This window comes from Gymnoscopelus microlampas (assembly GCF_963454915.1).
Source record: "Gymnoscopelus microlampas genome assembly, chromosome: 2".
NCBI lineage: Eukaryota > Metazoa > Chordata > Actinopteri > Myctophiformes > Myctophidae > Gymnoscopelus > Gymnoscopelus microlampas.
This window is the reverse complement of record NC_139939.1, coordinates 19,163,143-19,184,113: the sequence shown is the minus strand read 5'-3', so window position 1 is coordinate 19,184,113 and position 20,971 is coordinate 19,163,143. Positions and strand designations below refer to the sequence as shown.

The following is a 20,971-nucleotide window of genomic DNA, read 5'->3' as shown; positions in this document are numbered from 1 at the left end:
TCAACAAAGCCGTCATCATTACATTTAAATAGGCTATATTGTAGAAATTCCAGTCTTCTATATAACACTGGTTCCCAAACTTTATAGCTCAAGACCCAAAAGAGAAATCTGTTGTCTCCCCGGGACCCAAACTAGTGAAAATAGCAGATCTACAAGCTCACAAAGCTCGTGATGCCACGTGTTGTGACTGTGAGCTTGTAGATCAAGATGAAGGCCTGTATTAAAGGCCTTGTAGATTTTCTAATTAAGAACCCCCCCCCCCCCCCCCGCCTCTAATTAATGGATTTTAAAAAAAAATTGAATTCCTTTGAAAAACGTTTGAATTTGTTACGAAACTTACGAAAAATGTTGATTTTGGGGGGATTTTTTTGAAAATCTTTTGAGATAATAATAATAAAAAACAAAATGTAGGAAACTAAAAATAAATGGCCATTTACTTGCGAACCATAAAAACTTGGTCCGTGTCCCACATATGGGTCCCGACCCACTGTTTGGGAACAGTGTTCTAAAACGTGTGATGCGCAATGCAGATCTTTACACTTCAAGACCCATCTGCCCATTTTAGGCCTAAACTGAGGCACACGTTTTCATAGCCATAATTAATTGATTAAATCAGTTAAACCTGAATATTGTATCAACAGTGCTGCCTCCATTACAACAGTGCTGCCTCATGCTTTTAGTGTTAATAGTGTGCACGGTAAGCCAATGAGCGTAAAATATATGAATTATGTACATTTAATTCAAGTTCAATTGTTGGCTACATTTCAACTGCATCCTAATGGGCTGATACTTGTATAATTAACAATGGTTTGTTTCGTTGTGTCAGTGGTTCCAGTCAAGGACCCCCAAATTGATACATATTAGGACCCCACGGACCCCTTTTTAAACAATTGTGTGCCATGGGACCACCTCAATAGACGATTTTTGTTGTTAAATTAGATTTAGTATATGATAACAACTGTAGTTTGGGCAGATAACAGTGGAGAGACTCCAGAGAGTGCATAAGTAAAAAACCTTTATTTGAATTGTCTTATACCTTCAGTGGTGGAAAACGAACTCAAATGTTTTACATAAATAAAAGTATATCAATATAAGTACTCTGTCACAAGCAAAAGTCCGGAATTAAAAATGTACTTGAGTAAAAGTACAAAAGTATTGGTATAAAAATGTACTTAAAGTACCAAAAGTAAAAGGACTAAAATGTTTGAAAATAGCAGATCTACAAGCTCACAGCTGGGAACAGCTGTGAGATGGAGTAGAAGAATTATAAATGGGAAATACCCCAGTAAAGTTAAAGTACCTCAAAATTGTACTTAAGTAGGCCTACAGTACTTGAGTAAATGCACTAGTTACTTACACTCACACCACTGTATACCTTCTCTCATTGGTGAAATTATAGAATAATGAAATTAAACTGGTGTGCCTCCTGGACACACCAAAGGACCCCTGGGTGTCCCCGGACCCCACTTTGATAACCCCTGTGTTAAGAAGGTGGTTTGGCCTTATAGGACCGAACATCCCTTCAGCTATAGCCAAGAAAAACTGACGTTTATAATAGCCTATCAATAGTGTAAGATCTCTGTTAAACCTTCAATAATCACACTTTTATGCTTGCCCACACAGGCTACAGCCTACCAGTGGTTCTCAAAGTGGGGTCCAGGACTCCGGGGACCCCCAGGGGTCTCCATGCAGCAACATTAGTTATTATAGCTGCATCAACATTTTAACAAGTTTAACCCTATATACATGATATAGGCCTCATTGCCTATTTGTAAAAGTCGATCTACAAGCTCACAACACATCTTAAAGTGACTTGTTGTGAAGCTTGTAGATCTGCCTTTTTCAAAGAAATTCAGGGAAAAAATGGAGAAACCTTGAATGTTTTTGATACATTTGAACACTACAAATCATGTCTGATAGTGCCTGGCGATTTTTTTTTATTTTCAAATGGGTTCCGCCTGTAAATACTATTAATTTGGAGCCAATTGGCAGTGGTGGAAAAAGTACTCACATGTTTTACTTAAGTAAAAGTATCAATACTGCATTGTAGTCTAGAAATACTCTGTTATACCAGTCAAATTCCGGAATGAATGTACTTGAGTAAAAGTACAAAAGTATTGGTATCAAAATGTACTTAAAGTACCCAAAGTAAAAGTACTAATTATGCAGAATGTGTCGTTTCACAAGGTATAAAATGTATTACAATCTTTTGAAAATAGCAGATCTACAAGCTGAAGCTTGTATAGATCAGCTTGTAGATCGGCTATTTTCAAATAGCCAAAGTTAATAGGGCTGAAGTGGTTAATGTAGGCTATGTTTCGTAATAATAATTACGTAATAATATGAGATGTAGTGGAGTAGAAGTAAAAGTATTGAAAATTGGAAAGTAAAAATACCTACAAAGTGTACTTAAGTACAGTAATTGAGTAAATGACTGTACTTGGTTACTTTACACACCAATGCCAAATTGGGGGTCCTGGCTTGTTCACTTGTTGTCCTTGACATGTAAAAGTTTGAGAACCACTGAGTCATTAATACCCTCAGCAGTCAGCACTACCTAGCCATGGTTCACATGACGCTCGTCTGTCACAAGCGCCATGCCGCTACTTGTTCCTGTTTTTTGAACATTTTACATTTACAACCAGTACATCTACATATACGTTCACATTTCAAACATAAAGTACTGACCTTACGGCCACACATGTTAAAAGTTAAAGCGCCTACCTCTATGTACCTGTATCTTCCGTATTGTTCAATAAAAAGCATTTTAATCCGATCGGCGGCCATTTATTTCTTTATTTAGAAGAAAAAAATGTATTAGAGTGCAATACACCTCTCAACCGATAAGGGCGCGTAGTTGAAAGAATATGGAGAAAATTCAAAGAAAATGACTGGCGATCAGATTAAAAATATTTGTATTTAACAATACGGAAGATACGGGTACTTAAATATAGGCGCTTTAACTTGTAACATCCGTGGCCGTAGGGCCAGTACTTTATATTTGAAATGTAAACGTTCAAGTAGATGCACTGGTTGTAAATGTAAAATGTTCTAAAAACAGCAACAAGTAGCGCCATGACTGTCACGGTATGACAGTCATGTTTCAGGGCTATGCGTCTACCATACATACACCATACCACCAGAGGGCAGTAGCCGACTCGCTGCAGGGTCTCTCAGCTCTGAAAAGCGGAGACGAAGCGGTCTATCACATCCTGTTCTGCGTGCGCATTCCCTGTCCGAAGGAGCAACTGAGAGGTGAGTGAGTCAAAAGAACAATTTGTTCACACTTATTTAACTTAATACACGCGGTTTAGAACATGACGGTGTGTTTAGCAGACATTTACAACGTGTGCATCGCATGCAAAAGCTAACACTTGTTCCATGTGGCCGTTTGATGGAGAGATACAAGCATGGCAATCTGACCTTGGTTTAGAAACAACGTTAGCAGGAGGCTAACGCTAGCTAATCTGCTAGCCTGTCTTTAGCTGCGAATTACATTAGAATGACCTGAGTCTGAGTCTAGTTGTAATGACATAAACACCGTGTTAAAGCTTCTATATCCGTGTTCTTTTAATACAGGCTTTCATCTTGAATGGCTTCATGCCTGTTACATAATAAAGTCACTTTGACAGCTGACAGCAATCAATGTGACTCATGAATGTCACTCAGTAATGAATATACAGGACACTCATCAGTGTTGATTAACTACACCCAGTGGTTCTAGGGACTCTCTGGGTTCCTTTGAGGGGTTCTAAATGGACCCTTACAAGTATGTAACTCTGACAGCATACAAATGGAACCAAATGGACCCTAACGGTTCCATTTGTATGCTGTCAGAGTTAAGGGGAGACCTTGAAATGTAAAGGTTTGAGAACCACTGAACTACACCCTTTACTGTTGTCATTATTTTCGCTTGCAACCACGTTATGCACTAACTAGTCTTCTTAATATTGTCTGTAATATTGTTGAAAAGGTACAACTTTTTTAAGTAAAAGTATCAATACAATGCAATGTAGAAATACTCACAAGTAAAAGTCCGGCATTCAATATTTACTTGAGTAAAAGTATAAAAGTATTGCTATCAAAATGAATTTAAAGTACCAAAAGTAGAAAGTACTCATTATGCAGAATGTCCCATTTCACAAGTTTTCAAATCTTTTGAATTTGGCAGATCTACAAGCTCACAATGCCTAGCATCGCCACACATTGTGACCTTGTCGATCGGCTATTTTCAAATGGCCGAAATGTATATAGTGTTGAAGTGGTTACTGTATGTTTTGTAATAATACTCCAAATCTACTAAGTAACGACATTTTTCAATAATTATCGTGGTGTAAAAAGTACAACATTTGCCTCTGAGATGTAAAAGTATTGAAGAAAGTAAAAATAACTCAATTGTTAACTTAATTACAGTACTTGAGTAAATGTAATTAGTTACTCTCGACCACTGATACACACCCTTTACTGTGTACTTGTTTTGCTTGTAAACACGTTATGCACTAACTTGTCTTCTTAATATTGACTTAACGTAATGTCTTAATAGTCCTCACTTTAGTTTGAACTAAACAAAATCATTGTAATTCTACAATGAATGAGTGTACATTTCTTGACTGTGTATCAATCTATGACCATATTATAACCCATTTCTTCTCCCCCCGCTGCTTTTCTTTCAGATTACCATGGCAGCTCGCCGTTTTGCGATGAAGGCCGTTGACTGGGTGGCATTTGCAGAGAGGGTGCCACCCAACCAGAGGGGCATGTTCAATGCCCTGAAGACTCGCAGCGATGCCATCGGTGGAAAGTCAGTACTGCTCACATTAGACATAACAAAAGACGAGTATACATGACACACCAAGTCACCAACCTTATACTGCACAGACAGTAGAATCAGAATCATTTTTTATAGTCACATCATAGGTTAAGTGGGTGGAATTTGTTTTTGTGCATGCTCCATCATTAGCATTAATACAACCTTGAATCTGTATACTTCTAGATACATTCATGTTCCTGTGTACTGTCCGGAAAGAAATCTAAAGCAGAGTCTGAGTAATCTGCCAGACCAAAGTACACCTATATTGTATACCGGTTCTTGTATTCATAGTTAAGCTATCTTGTGGCAGCGTATTGCCTTGTATATTAGTTTGTTTATTTAAAAGAATTTGAAAACCCTCATGATTTATTGCTTTGCATAAACTTATTCGTTACCTCCTGTTTTTACCCCAGTTTTATGAACAGGCTTGACCACTTTCTCTCCTCTAAACACTTTCCTCATAGTGTAGAAGAGTCATACTATATAGGTCTCTCATTTACTAGATCTGGTCATCTTACTGTCATTGTATTTTTCTGTACACCAGGCTAGCTCACCTTCCAGAGGCCCCTGTAGGGATTGACTGGGCTCACTACAAAAAAGCTGTGGCCAGACCTGGGATGGTGGCTGAGTTTGAACAGAAGGTGAGATTTTGATTAAATTTTTTACATTATTAAGTGTGGCAAATGCCTTGTCAAAGCTATGGAAAAATAGTTCCTTGAGCCAATTAACCACATGAACCCAAGGGTCCCTATTCTGTGACTGTTGTAATAAAATAGCCGATCTGCAAGCTCACAGTGCCTCGCAAACACGTCAGTGTTGCAAAGGTTAGTTTGTTTTTTTGTGGTGTGTCCTGGGCCATTGGCGGTAGCAAAGATTGTTAATTTAGCAAGATACACATTCTCCATTGGAGTCACTAGAGGCGAAGTAGTACACAAATCCTACAAATGGTCTCCTAAGTAGGCATGGTTGTCTTCTCCCCCGACCATCGCACCACCCTCCCACTCCCCTCTCCCTGGCTGACAACGTCATATGGATGTGTATTTGTGTATTTTGTGTTTTTTTATTTTTGTGTAAGAAAATAAATGCTTTACATGTTTGAAAGTGCACTGTTATTCGCAAAGATGCTTTTAAGAAACCTATGAAATTCCCACTACAAACACACATGTATTTTTCAGTCTTATGCTAGATGTGCTCCTGTTTCTGCTCAATATTGTAACAGGGCCTTTTATTTATAATGTATATATTTTACCACTAGTGTGTTTAGCATGAATGTTTAGCATGATGATTCCCAAATCAGACACCATCAACAAAGACAGTTACTGTAATAATGGAAAATTATAGAGCATTGGAACACACATTTTATTTAATTTTTAATATGTCCATATTTCACATACTATATTCACATATGGAATCTCAGTTTATTAGTTTCTAGAACATATCTTATGCGTACAGAGCATAGAGTTCAAATCTAATATAATACAATATAATATAAGGGACAGACAGAGCCCTCTATGTCTCGTGGGTCAGACTGCAGATGGACTCTTCAGATATCTTCCCAAATGTCGCAAGAGTGTGTTGCTGATAGAGAAAGGTCGATAACAAAGTAGATTTTCTCCTAATTTGTGTCTCTAAAAAAAGCCATTTTAGTATGAAAATCTTGTACATATTGTGTGGCTTGTGATGATTGGGTCCAATATTTAGTTCAGTAACCATGGAGCTAAGGAATGGTTCAGAAGCTGTGTTCACGTTCACTCTTCCATTGGAATCAATAGACTCCAACTTGCTTCCTGTCTCCTAAAAAGGCGTCCACCTACGTCACGCAGAAACGGGAAGTAAACCGGAGATTGCGTATCTTGCTAAATTAACAATCTTTGGCGGTAGTCAGCCAGTAGCCAGGATCCATTCCCCCGACTGAGCATGTTGAATCATTTAGGAGGGAGAGATCTAAGTTTGGCTGTTAATCTTGAGCAAATCAGACCTCGAAAAGACCTAAGCAGCGAGCTAATGACAGAAAAATAGAGGGCACATGCAGCAATATAGACGTGAGAGAGAGTAATGTGGAAATGGGCTGTGTTTTTATGGTGTGGTTCTGCAGGAAGCTAGGCGTCGTGTGTGTGTGTGTGTGTGTGTGTGTGTCTGTGTGTCTGACTCTGGACCAAATGTCTTGTGCACACTGCCAGTGGGCCACAGAAGTACCTCCACTAAATGTGTTTTTTTTTTTCATTGACAGTCCTCCCAAAGTTATCTTGAGAATGATATTTCTTTCTGTATATTGCCGAAGTGATTAATCCTAAAACCTGGAAACAAGTTAGCATTTTTTGCATTTAACGATTCCCTTATCTGAAAGTCAATGGGTTGTTTGAATGCGTTTTTGGTTAGATGCCTGAAATCATCTCTGTAGTTAACACGGGTTTAAGAGATTTATCACAGCTGTATGGGATATCTAGCCTGGAAACCTGATGAATCTGCCACAGAGAATACTGCCCAGTCAGTCAGAAACGTGCTTACCTCAAAACTATTTTATGTAGTGTGCACATCAAAAAAAGAGATCAGAAAATGTGTGATATGTCTTGAATAATTTTTCCGAACTGATTATTTGATGATCATTATCACACAATCATTTGTTCACTCTCCTTGATTTCAGTGCATTCCATCAAACATCTGGGTCCAGTTTGCCTCCTTGTAGTGTCTATGGCACATGCTATGGCATGGAACTCTGTGTGTCCTTTTACCATAGCCTCCTCTTCTTTGCTGCTCTGCTAATACTGTATATCCCATGATACAGACTACTGCCCCCCTCCTGGTATAGAGAGTGCAGAAGTTGGCCATCAACTGGCTGTTAGCTCTAGCCTTTGGTGGGTTCCAGCTCAACATGTACTGGAGATGTAAGGTGACACACATCGATCTGACTTGTCGCTCTTAGTTCTTGCAAGTTGACTTGGGGTGTCACAGCCTTTAGTTGGAGCTTAGAGGGTGGCTAGATTGTGACAACATGCTTTAGAAAGGAGGAAAAACCAACAACATCTATAGGTGGCACATTGACATATGTGTCGGTCTCAATGAAACCTTCATACAGGCCAAGACAATTTTCAGGCCTTGTGATAATCAAATGCAGATTTAACCCATTAAGACCGGCTACGCATCTGTGTGTCATTTTAAGATTTCTTTGGCTATTAAAAAATAGTAGATATACAAGCTCATAGCGCGGCACCGAGCTTGTAGATCAGCTATTTTAGAAGAATCGAATCTAAATTGAAAAATGTGTGCAAATCTTTCAATAATATATTTTTTAATGCGAACATTTGTAACTCAAATCTTTGCTTTTGGGGGGGTCCCTGGAACAACATATTTTGAGATGGGGGGTCCGCGGCCAAATATATCATTTTGGGTGGTCCTTGACATGAGTACAGTTTGAAGACCACTGATATTATAGCAACATAAGTTTTTTCAAAAAGCTGTTAGGATTTAGAAGACATTTGAACTAGGGGTGTGCCGATATATCGTCCCGCGATATATCGCGATACATTTTCGTGACGATATGTAAATAATATAAAAAAATATCGTTTTTTTTGTTTTGTTTTTTACAATAATAATAATAATCAGGCATGCAAACAGCCCCGAGGTGAAAAGGGTGACAACATGTTGTTTTTTTTCGGGTCAGGTGTCACACTATTGCCACACTATTGCCCTATTTGGATTCAAAACGGCTATTGTAGCTGAAAAGCTACAAGTTTGCATGTCTGAATAATGCAAAAACAGAATTATTTGTTTGCACATTTGCTTTTTTTCTTCCCCATATATTTTCATAATAAAAAAGTGCATATCGAAATCATATCGAAGTTGTGAGCCCAATATCGTATCGTTTCGTGAAATTAGTGTATCGGCACACCCCTAATTTGAAGACAAATGTTCGCTTTAAAAAATATATATATTCAAAGATTTGCACAAATATTCAAGATTTAAAAAACAAATTGCAGATCTACAAGCTCATAGCACGGCACTCAGTGCCACGCTATGAGCTTGTAGATCTGCTGTTTTTGAATAGCCCAAAGAAATCTTAAAATGGCACAGAGGCGTTCCCGGTCTTAATGGGTTAAGATGGGATTTTGTTAGGATTTTGTTAAAGGCATTGTAGGGAACATTAAGCCTAAATTTAAAAAATATTTATATATATTTTTTTTGCATTTTTTCCCCTCTATCAGCCACTATATAATGATGCTGGGGTGTTTTGAAACACAGTACTCTTTCTGAAAACCCTATTTTCCCTCATTGTTATTGTTTGTGCAGTTCGTTTCCCGGCCACCAGGGGGTGATGCCTCCATAGACTTCCATAGACTTCCTTACGTACCGGACAAATATAACAACAACAACAACAATAGGGAAAATAGGGTTTTCAGAAAGAGGCCTGTGTTTCAGTGCAGGAAAACACCCCAGCATCATTATATAGTGGCTGATAGAGGGGAAAAAATGCAAAAAATATATATATAAATATTTTTTAAATTTAGGCTTAATGTTCCCTACAATGCCTTTAAGCTTTTGTGACAATGACGGCTCACACAGATGTTCTTCCAACAGTTCTCAGCCATGCAGATCCCAGAGCCTGTCGACACACAAACTGCATTGATCGACGCACAGGAGGCAGAGGCAGTAAGTGTCCCAACAAATAATTTGCCAATTTTTCAGTCCATCCTGCCTCAGGAATGTACAATGTTATAAAGGCTGTTATCTTGTTTATCATTTAAAATGTCATATCTCAGCTGTCGGGCAGAAACCAACTATCCAAAAAAGTATCCAAAATATAAACTTTTCAGGAAAACCCCCCACCAAAAATACATGTTTTTAAAACAACACTGCCTCATTTAAGTTGGTATGGTGACTTTATACATTGTCAGATACTTGAATGTGTCCTTAGGAGATTGACCATTATACTTATTTTTTCCATCATTCATTAGAATGACGAAGACAGACGGGAAAGAAACCTGAGTTGGAGTTAGGTTGTTTGAACGACAGTTTAGTCAGAAGTGCTTCTTAACACTTCATTGTTTCAGTATTTGTAAAACCCACACACAGACATAAAGGGTGTTCAATAGCACCGATTTATTAAAGAAAATAAAAAAGGTGAAAAACAGAGATAGTTGGTTTCTGCCCAACAGCGACGATATGCTACTATATGTCCACTTTTCATGAATTCAGATTTCAGCACAGTAGTGCTGTTTGTGTTCTCTCATTTACATCAAGAGATAATAATTGTGTCCTTTCCAACAGAATAAAAGTGCTTTGGCCTACGCCGAAGAGTCGAAGGCCCGTATTGCCGCGTATGAGGCAGAGGTGAGGCTGCGTAGTTCACTGATTGTCAATGGTTTGAAACTAAAGTCACAAAAATGTGGTTACATAGTTAAATACACAGTCAAATCCTGAGTATTAATTTAATTCTATGAGTGTACACTCTCAGAGTTCCAGTTTCTTCTATTATAATACTCAGGATTTTGCAGTGTAGATGACATGAAAATAAATGTAATATTATTTTAAACAATACTTAGACATAGATGTGTTCACTTGTTAAACAACATGTGAGGTAGATGAGCTATGATTTATGTAAATATAGATGTTTGTTGGTATACACTCACCAGTGTACTAACATTATACTTGATTACACTGAGCGTGACATATATAATCACTCAAGTACCAAATATGTAAATAAAGACTGATTAGAGGTATAGAATTGAAATAAACTGTACAATAATGACATATCCTTCTATTCCTTATGTCTTTGTTCTATGCAACCATGCATCTTTTTTTTAAAAATCATTTTGGCTAATGTAATGCTTGAATTTCCTGCCTGAGATCACTCATGTCTTATCTCTAGACTAATGTGTATCTGCCCTACTAGTGCACACTACTATATTCCACTATCAGTTCCATCTCTTAACCATGTCTTCCCCCACCCCCCTCTCTTGCTTTCATTTTGCAGCTTGCTAAATTCCAGAATATGATCCCCTTCGATCAGATGACGATTGAAGATCTGAATGACACTTTCCCTGAGACCAAACTGGACAAGGTCAAATACCCCTATTGGCCACACAAGCCTATTGCCGAGCTGTAAACTCCTCACTGGACACTTGCCCCACAATAAAGATTATGTACATTTAATGAGAACCATGTCATGGCTGGCTTCTTCAATAAAGACAAATCCAAATGTTTCAAATATCTTGCAAAGCAGTCAATCCAGTTGAAGGGTGTGCGCATATGACTGCCTAAAGTAGTGTGACCATTTGGAAATGATGTGCGGATGAATTATGCTACACTAGATGGCACTGTGGGCACAGCTTTACTTAGGGCGAAAAGCTACATTACTGTATTTTAGTTGGAAAGTGTGGAATGAGGAACATCACTGAAGTCTGCAGTGGGTGGTGGTTCACTCAAATCAGTCAGTGGCCCTCAAACGTTTTCAATGCAAGGCTCCCAAAATTGATATGCATTTTTGATAATTATGAACAATATATTTTGATTTTTTTCTTTCATTTATTGCCCACCTACAAGCTCACGTGTAGCACTGTAACCCGTTGTGAAGTTGTACATCAGCTATTTTTGAAAAGCCAAAGTATAAAATGTGGTTAAGTGGTAAAATGTTTCCCTCATTGTATTGGGAGAATGGGGACCCCCCTCGAGGACCTCTGTGGGTCCAAGCAGGACCCTTGAGAACCACTGACTTAAATCAGTCATCTTGTTCCTGATACTGATGGTGTACTTTGAAGGCTATTTGATTATTAACTAATGTAATTACACTACTTAATTTTCTGTTTAATGTAATTTGGAATGACTTAATAGAAATACATAAACTGCATATCTATTCGTAGGGGTACCTGTCAATCATGGCTTTCACTAAGAGCTCCCCCTCGACGGTTATTGGCTACTGGATTAACATTTGCATAAAACTGGGAGGGCTCTGTGACCACAAGCTTTCACTTGTACATTTCCATTGGCTTTCACTCTCGTGCTGTGATTGGTCAGAGTCAGTGTTGCCATGTCTGCTTATTATAAGCGACTTTGGGATTGTTTTTCTGTAAAGGTGCTTGTAAATATTGGAAGTTGCGGGTAGGTGTTTTTTTTGGGCTTGTTTCTAGTGTAGTTATTGGAAGCAAGTGTAATTATTTACACTTGCTTAAGTTGCTTCCAATTTTGTATTTTTTAAAACCAGTTCTCAAGCATTTGCATGTTAAGGACGCACAAATTAATGTATTTCTCTGCATACCCCCATCTGAAAAAAACAACTTTCAAATACTTTCCAAATATTTCACTTCTTATTTCAGATCTTTTTGAAAATAGCCGATCTTGAAGCTCAGCTTGTAGATCGGCTATTTCCAAAATGTGGTTCTAGCAGTGGGCTTCTTTTGGGCTTGTTTTCATAGACTTGGTTGCTTATCTCTCTCACAAAATCTGGCAACACTTGTCGGGGTTCTTGTGGAATTAAAAAAGTGGGCGGAGTTTGGTCGAACGTGATTTCCTGTTGTTTGACCGGATAGTTCCACAGATCAGGTAAGGTTATGTGGATTTACAACGCGCCATTTATCACTAAAACGTCGCAATACATGTGACACAGTTCTACCAGGGCTCTCGTTGGACCGCAGTGCGATTGTCACAGACGATCGCGATCAATTGAACTATTATTACTATGGTAACGACAGGCGATCGGGTTCGTCAAACATGATTTTATCTCTTGTTGGAGTAACGGTCGCCGGCGTCAAACTGATCAGGTAAGATATTATATATAATATGTATTCTAGGTGTGCATTTATCTCTAATAAATCCAAAACAATGCCATAATACATGTGACGTGTGTAAATGTTCTAGTAGTGTGACTGTCAGAGAGGTGGTGATGCGTACAATGGCTAGAGGAGGGATTAAATCAAGTCCTGTGCGGAGGTCATAATGACAAGAGAGAAAAGCTTCATTCATCTTTCATCGTTTGTCATCGAGTTGTATTTGTGTTTTGTAATTCACATCATAATCTAACTGTCCCTCCTGCTGTTGTAAACAACCATTAGCATAACGTCATCTTTAGCTACCGTTAGCCCAGTGTTGTTGGTAGAGCATCACCCTGTTCCTCCTCCGGAACAGCTCATAACCATAACGTTCTTTTTGAGATGAAGAGATGTGCCTCTCTCTAGAACTGGAGGGGAATCGGGCTCTGTATTTGTTATGTTTTTAACCCATTATAACCCAATGCTAAAGCTTATTAACGATACTATTCGTATTCATCCTGGTGGTGGAAGAGCTCTATTAAATGTAACCCAGTTTGGCCTGTAGTCTAGTGTCTGTGCTGTAGGACTAACGTCTGCCCTGCTGCGTCAGACCAGTGTGTTTGTGCAGATAATATGAACAGATTGGTGCTCTGTCTACTCCAGTGGTTCTCAACCGTGACCCCCCCAAAATAATCCTATTGGGCAGTGGAGACCCCCCAACCCTGATAAGCACTTGGAATTGTAGGAGTTGAGGTATTCCATTTAGTTTCACTCAGTTCCCACAGATAACATTGTAGATCAGCTATTTTCACCATTTTTATTATCATATTATATTTATAATATTATTTGACAATTTGGCCAAAGTTTGACCGGTTTTTATTGTATAGTTTGTTGATTACTTTTGATGCAGTATTGCCCACCCCCTTTTTTATTTTATTTTAATTATTGAAGTCCTTAAATTGTCACTTGACTGTTATCTGGGGACCCCCACCAAAGTCCTGTGGTACCCCCCCCCCCCCCTGGGGGTCCCGACCCACAGGTTGAGAACCACTGGTCTACACAGTAACATCATCAGTCTTTTAACTCTTGACAGTGTACAATTGGAACAAAATGGAACCCTTTGGTTCCATTTGTAGACTTTCAGCTACATGTATAAAAAAACACACACACTGACTGTCATTAGTATTGTGTCTTTTAGTGTCATTTCATTTGTAACTGATATGACCTCTCTTTGCTGTGTGAACTGTGACATAATTGGCTCTGCATGTTTTGGCTATGACTTTTCAGGGGCAAAGGTTATGGTTGGTCCGTCTTGTTCTTCTTCTCTGGTTTCGTCTCTCTAAATTTCTGCAAGCTTGTGTTGAGAGAGTATAGCACATGCTGCAGCCAAGTGTCTTTCCTCTGCCACTGTCACCCGAAACATTCCTCATCCAAACATTATAGGCTACAAAATGTTCCTTTGCACACTGCAAAGAGAATCAACATATGTGTGCTATAGTGCAAACACATGTGAAGTTCAATCATACCATGATAAATCGATATACAAATTTGGCCTGACTCTGAGCATGGTTTCAACCATTAAGACCGGGAAAGCATCCATGTAATATTAGATTTCTTTTGGCTATTCAAAAATAGCCAAAGAAGGAAGGGGGGGAGGGGGTCCAAGGGGTCCAAGGCCAAATACATATCATTTTGGGGTGTCCTTGACATGAAAAAGTTTGAGAACCACTCTGATATAGCAACATCTAGAAGTCATTTGTAGAATCGGCCTCAGGTGTTAAAGGAGATTTTTGGACTAAGGTTTTCTTACCTTTTCTATCACGTATTTTAATAGTTTTTCCCCCTTTTTTTTTGTGAGATCTGACGTTCATAGTGACTGCAAAAAAAAAGAAAAAGGAAGTCTTGCTAGACGAGATTGAAATCTCGATATTTCAATCTCGTGTAGCGAGACTTCCGTTTTTTTTTCTTTTCGGTTGCATAGTGTTATGTCACTATGAACGTCAGATCTCACAAAAAAAAGGGGAAAAAAGCTATTAAAATACGTGATCTAACGCAAGGCATATCCGCACACGTTTTAAGCTGTGGCAGACCCGGGATGGAGTTATGACATTTTTCTACTGTACCATTCATCCTACCTAAGATATCATAACATCATAGAAAAGGGAAGAAAACCTTAGTCCAAAATTCTCCTTTAATGCGTTAAACCCATAAAACATAGGCCTATGCAGATATTTTTTACTGGTGTGAATCCCTTCGTCCTCGTGTGTATTAATTGAAGACAGTCCTACAGTATTTTATGTTGGTACCGGTCCTGTGTGTCTCTCCTTAGTGAGTGGGTCTGTGCCTAGACAGGGGATGTCAACACTGGCTTCATTGTTTATAGAAGGACAATAGGAATACGGAGCCACTGCAGCCTGTGAGACCAGCCCAAGCTGGAGTTTGGCTAAAGTAGGCCTGGGCTTTTTGTTAGAGAAAACTGAGTTGACAAGCAAGGGCAATATCCTTCAATATCCTTTTTTGTTTAAAGTTTAAACTCCACACGATAATAACCAATTATACTGTAAGTAAGAATACAATAAGAATACAGAAGTGATCACCGCATGATACTGTGCTATTTATGTATCTATACCACTGTCTCTGTAAGCATAGGTCTCTGCTGAGTGCTGAGTTGTGTTTACATCATTGTACAGAATGTTGTGTTCCCTTTCTAGGACAATGGTCACGGTAGCACTCATCAGCAAAGCACAGAGAAATGAGAGAGAGTATAGAAAGGGTTGAACCAGAGAATGTTTGATCTCTGAAATGGTAGGAGGGGGGAGAAAAATCTCAGTTTATGCGGGATTCGTCAAGCCTTCCATTTTGATCGACTGCATGAACACAATTTCCCTCCAGGGATCAAATAAGGACTATGCCATTGCTATCTTATCTAATGAGTGGTAAATAACTTACTTGAGTGGTAAACGGTCATGACCCCAGACACACAGTGTGAACTTGCAGTGGCCTTGTTGCTTGTTTTTGTCTTTTAAAACATTAAAAAAGCAGCTCAATTGTGTTTTTGCCTTTTAACATGACTATAACGTATTTTAATTGATAATCAAACATTATTGTTGCGGCGTTACAAACATGCTTTGGACACCAAGACCAATGTTTCATGCTATTGAACCTGATGTGTAAAGGTTGTCTAGTTATCTTACTTACTCGGTATCAGACAAAATGTTTGTATTTTCTTGAATGGTGAGCTTATAGACTGGGATGCTTTCCCCTCAAAAGTAGGGAATAAACCCTTTCCATAGACTGGTTTAATACGTTTCACTCTTTTAAAATTTTCAAAGTAGGCCTACATGAAATCCTTACAATTTGGATGCAACCACTTTTTCTGAAATATGCATACCTGCATGGCTGTTTTATATATGCTAATCTAATTTCTTTGCTAATAGTGAAATTAGCATACCGTATTTATACATGCTTAATTACATTGTGTACTTTTCTTAGACCAGCCATCAATCGGAGAAGTTTAAAGGTCTATTTCCCAACTTTTGAGAGGAGCTGCTACTTGATCCCAAAATAACTGTCCCTTTTTTTTTTAAAGAGTTGGCTCCTTTTGAATACTTTTTGTGTATCTTTTAACATTAATCTTTGGTTTGTTTGGTAACAGATACACTGAGAATGTAACATGACACTGCATTTCAGTCTCTCTTTTTTTTATTTATTCTGCAGCATTATGTGCAGGCTGTGAGACCGATGTTAGATTATGGTATGATGACAAACAAACAAAGGGAGGAGGTCACACCAGTGTTGTGGGGGTGCTGACCACAGTGGATGAAATTAAAGTCAAAATAAACTCGCACAACTTGTTGCCGTTATGCAAAAATATTTTAATTTATACAGCACAAGCAAACAAGTTGGCCTCTATGGTTGATACATAAGATAGCCTAGGCATAGTAGCTTAACCCATTCAATCCGGGAATGCATCTACAAATGTATGACATTGCTATATCAGTGGTGCTCAAACCTTTTCATGTCAAGGACCCCTAAAATTATATGTATTTGGTCGCGGACCCCCCCATCTAAAAATATCGAGTTCCAGGGACCCCCAGAAGCAAAGATTTGAGTTACAAATCCAATGTTTGCTTTTAAAAATGTATATATTCAAAGATTTGCGCACCAAAGATTTACACGGCACTCTGTGCCGCGTAAATCAGCAACCAGGTTATAGGCTAGTCATCACTAACTATATTTCACATGCATTTCCCTTCTTGTGTTGATGATGATCTCTCTCTCACACAATTTTTTAATTGTAAAAGGTAAAAACTGTAGAAGTTAACTGGTACAAAAATACATATACCGTCATGCCACATTTTATCATCAGACATCATGGGCTAGTTGTTGGGTGGCTAAGTTGGTTAATTTTGCTCTCTTTAAGTACTGATATTGATAGCATATCCCCCCAAAAAAACTCCAATGTTTGGGTTTGTTACTAGAACACAAAAGGTCACAGTACTCCTGTATGGTTGACATGATCCTTTTGTGTGTTGGTCATAGGCAATTTTCTGCCAGAGTACTGGCTGTTTGGTGCTAGTTGACTTGTTTATAGGCTACACACTAGTCGGTGAATAAGTCTACTTTGCATGTATATTGTCTGAGTTGCGTGCGGGTGTTGCACACCAAAAAGAGCAGGTGAGCTCTACAAGCTGAACAAAGCATCACTGTGAAGTAGTTGCAAGGAGTTGCATTGGTGTGGACTGGCCTTTAGGGGTGCCCAGGGACCACGTTAGGGGGGGCCCCTGGGGGCTACAGGCACACCGTTTGTTCAACTCCCCACTAAACGTGCCACACACACTGTTCAGGGGTCTGCCATGACAATAGTCAACGATAGTCAATAGTCAAGCTCACAACGCGTTGCGAGCTTGTAGATCTGCTATTTTCCAAAAATGGTACTTTTAACTTTTGGTACTTTAAGTACATTTTGGATACCAATACTTTTGTTCTTTTACTTACTGCTTAAATTTTGAATTCTGGACTTTTACTTGTAACAGATTACTTCCACATCGCAGTATTGATACTTTTACTTAAGTAAAACATTTGAGTACTTTTTCCACCACTGGCAAATACGGCACATGTTGCCTATGAGTTACGATCTGTCCGTGTCAGGACATTAGCTCAAATGGCACTGAGTCAGCTTCGCAACACTTGGCACGCTTTAGATGGCGCGCCTCCGTCGTTTGAAGTGTTTTTTTGGCGGTCACCCATTTTACGTCTTGGGTTTGAGAACTGCACTTCCGCATTCCTGGAGGGCTTGACGTTTGGTCCCAAGAAATGACAAAATGCATTTTGGGGATTGAGAGTTTGTTGCAATAGTCACAACAGGAGCCACATCAGGGGCCACAGGCAGTCAGGCACACTGTTGCTTCAATCCGCACAAAGGAGAAAAAAAACACATGAATAGGGCTGTCACGATTACAAATTAAGTTGACGATTAATTATCACTCAAATAATTGCGAACGCCCTGGAACGCCTTCCAGGGCGTTGTGAGTTTGAAGATCGGCTATTTTCGGTGTGCGACACCCGTGCAAAAATACTCTTATCAGAGTAGGAGAGGGAAATGGGTGGACACCAGCAAGCCAAGTGATGCTAGCCGTGTTTGTTTGTCAGTGTGCACAGCACAGTAAATGACTGTTGTCTCATTGGCGTGCCTGTGTCAGCTGAATCGCTCTACAGTGGCAGAGACAGGCAGTGAGATGCTGTGCTGTGACTCTGGATGGAACTATGGAAGCCTGTGGTTGGACTGGACAGTTCCCAACAATGGATGTAGCCTACATTATATGATGCTGTGAGCATGTGAAGGGTGGTAGTGAAAAAGGTTGAATCCTTCCTTGGATAAATCAAGGCTGAAAATGAGCTCTGTCCATTTCTCCTGGATGTCTAGTGATGGATAGAAAGTAAATAGTATTGGAAGTGGGGATTAGATAGTTTGACATAGCTTGTTTAGTTGATCTACCTTTCTGTCCTGTCTGTCTTGTTTCCGTATCACCCAGGAAATGAAAATGAAAGGAACAGAAAAGGGAGAGAGATGGGCTATTCAGACTCTGATTTAAGTAAGAGTAGAGCCCAACCGATGCCAGATTTTTGGGTTCGATCCCGATTTTGGAGAGTCTGTTGACTGATATTTTGTCAAAATTAAAAACGTTCTAATCAATTTGAAAAATGTGTATTTTATATAATGTTTAATAAACAAATAACTTTTTTTTTTACCCTAGTGAGGAGGCCTGTGTTATTTGACATTTGTGCTACACAGTGCAAATGCAAGATTCTGAGTTTCATTAAGTGATTGAGCAATTCCCAAACGGCAAGATCCTGATTTTGTTTTGCAGACTGCTTACAGGGCAGAATACTGTACCTTGTTTAGGTCAGTATTGTGCTGACCTCTCTTGTGCTAAATCCACAGAGAAATAACCCAAATGATGCAGTAGGGTAAGAGGATAATCTCTCGGGAATAAGAATGGAGAGGGAGGATGAATGGATGATGAAACGAGGGCCATGAGTGGCCATCTGGGTACTGTATGCATAGCCTGAATCATGTGTATTTTCATCAGTCTCTGGCTTCTGGAGGGGGGGAAGGGGTGTTGAAACCACTTCATTCTTAATGCTTTTAATGATTTAAGAGAATGGTTTGAATGTGGGTTTAAGCACGGTTTGGTAAACAGACCCCGTAAAGCCCTCTTCCTAAGGCAAGCGTAATTGTTAAGCTTTGGTGTCTCCTCTTACAGCACCATTGTATGAGCAAGTGACTTCAGCAGTTTAGCAGTGGCCTGGAGCCATTTCTATGAGTGCACGTGCATTAAGCCTAAATGCTGCCGTGCGTTTGTCAAGTGGCATGTCACATGACACCCTTTCACTGAAGCATAGATTTGTCTTCTGCGTTTGTCCGTGTTTGAACCGCCTTGTGTTTTTTTTTTAACCCTTGCATACATGATGACTATTTCCTTCCTGTTTGTTCCTAGTGGCCATTAATGGACCATCCCTATGAAGAGACGGAAATAGAATGGGACAGAGCACCTCGGAACAAGAGGTCCATGGAGACTCCCCTGAGGTTAGCAGACCTGCTTGATTAACTTCATTTAATTGTATGCTGATTAAACACAGAAGTCGAGCAAAACAACACAGAATAGATACAACAAATAGCAAATACAGTTTAGAAGGTGAGAAAAAAAAGAAAACACATGGTTCCTATAAACACACCTGCCAAGAAAAACAGGCATGTGTTTCAGCTTTTACAGATGCCCCCCCCCCCCAGAACAAAGAGGGCATCATTTCTACCACTCAGCCCTGCCACATACTGAGTTTGTGAACAGGTCTAAGCCTGTGTGTAATATCAGAGTACCATCAATTTATACAAGAAACACTGAACACGCCCACATAATCGTCTAGACTCCCAGGCACTTTCTCAAGTCTTCTTGTGAATTATCGTGTGTGTGTGTGTGTGTGTGTGTGTGTCTTCGACTGTGATATTTACATGCTAGTGACTATTCAGTTCACCCACTGCTATTCATCATTATATCCCCAGACTCCAGCTGGAGATATATTACACCTTTACCCCTCCCACGCTCCAATCAATAACCGCTGATAACAGCATACCAATCTATGATGGGCTCCCAGCCAGAGTACTAAAAGCCTATTGACTTTGTACGAAGATAATACTGTATTCAGTTGCACCCCCCCCCCCACACACACACACACACACACACACACACACACACACACACACACACACACACACACACACACACACACACACACACACACACACACACACACACACACATGCGTGCACATTGTATTCCATTATTGCAGCTACACAAATGTCCTGATCTCAGAGTCTTGCATGAGTCATACGTCTTGCTTGATAAGGAAAGAAGATCACTGTGTTTTAGTGATAAAGGTCGTATTGATCAAGTGAGTCAAGCATTGTACTTTTATTACAAGCTCACAACGGGTTGCCAACTTGCCATGATGCGACACATTGTGAGTTTGTAGATCTGCAATGTTTGATGAGCGACCTCGTCGTATGATGGAGTATGAATCGAGCATTAATGATAACGGGGCTTCAAGCTGTTGCTTCTCATTTATATTGGCTGCCTACATGATGGGCTAAGGTCCTTACAATTGCACCCTAAACCCACTTTGAAAGGAAAGAGCGATTGAAATGTATATACCGCTATGCATACATTTTTTTTAATTGATTTTTTTCTTTTTTCCATTTTAATTATTTGAGAACTTGATAGTTTGCAGCAGTATTTTATGTTCACATATTACATTTTTTGTAGGGTTTTTGATGTTTGATTTAAATTGTTATTACAGATGTTTGCTTTTAACAAAAGTTCATAATAATTAAACAACATTCTTTTTCTTCCTTACTGTA

At 39.2% G+C, this 20,971-nt stretch overlaps 2 protein-coding genes across 13 annotated transcripts in view; both read left to right on the top strand.

Moving 5' to 3' along the window:
• The first annotated feature begins 3,204 nt into the window (after positions 1–3,204).
• On the top strand, positions 3,205–11,015 carry LOC311064511 (ATP synthase subunit d, mitochondrial-like). Its single transcript, XM_084084361.1, has 6 exons — positions 3,205–3,255; positions 4,674–4,801; positions 5,355–5,451; positions 9,386–9,457; positions 10,076–10,138; positions 10,782–11,015. Exons 2-6 carry the CDS (start codon positions 4,680–4,682, stop codon positions 10,911–10,913), a joined length of 486 nt encoding a protein of 161 aa, XP_083940487.1. The 5' UTR covers positions 3,205–3,255; positions 4,674–4,679; the 3' UTR covers positions 10,914–11,015.
• Positions 11,016–12,318: 1,303 nt separating this feature from the next.
• pnpla6 (patatin-like phospholipase domain containing 6) overlaps positions 12,319–20,971 on the top strand; it is a 51,250-nt gene continuing 42,597 nt past the window's right edge. For all 12 annotated transcript variants that reach the window (XM_084080290.1, XM_084080291.1, XM_084080299.1 and 9 more), the window contains exons 1-2: positions 12,319–12,564; positions 19,554–19,642. In XM_084080290.1, coding sequence (XP_083936416.1) covers positions 19,595–19,642 — 48 coding nt within the window. In that variant the 5' untranslated portion in view covers positions 12,319–12,564; positions 19,554–19,594. The remainder of the gene's footprint in view (positions 12,565–19,553; positions 19,643–20,971) is intronic.

Excerpts from the sequence above, each read along its gene's own strand:
- LOC311064511 (XM_084084361.1), top strand. The coding sequence starts at position 4,680 with ATGGCAGCTCGCCGTTTTGCGATGAAGGCCGTTGACTGGGTGGCATTT. Across the intron at positions 4,802-5,354 it reads AGCGATGCCATCGGTGGAAA|GCTAGCTCACCTTCCAGAGG; the intron begins GTCAGTACTGCT and ends TCTGTACACCAG. Across the intron at positions 9,458-10,075 it reads ACGCACAGGAGGCAGAGGCA|AATAAAAGTGCTTTGGCCTA; the intron begins GTAAGTGTCCCA and ends CCTTTCCAACAG.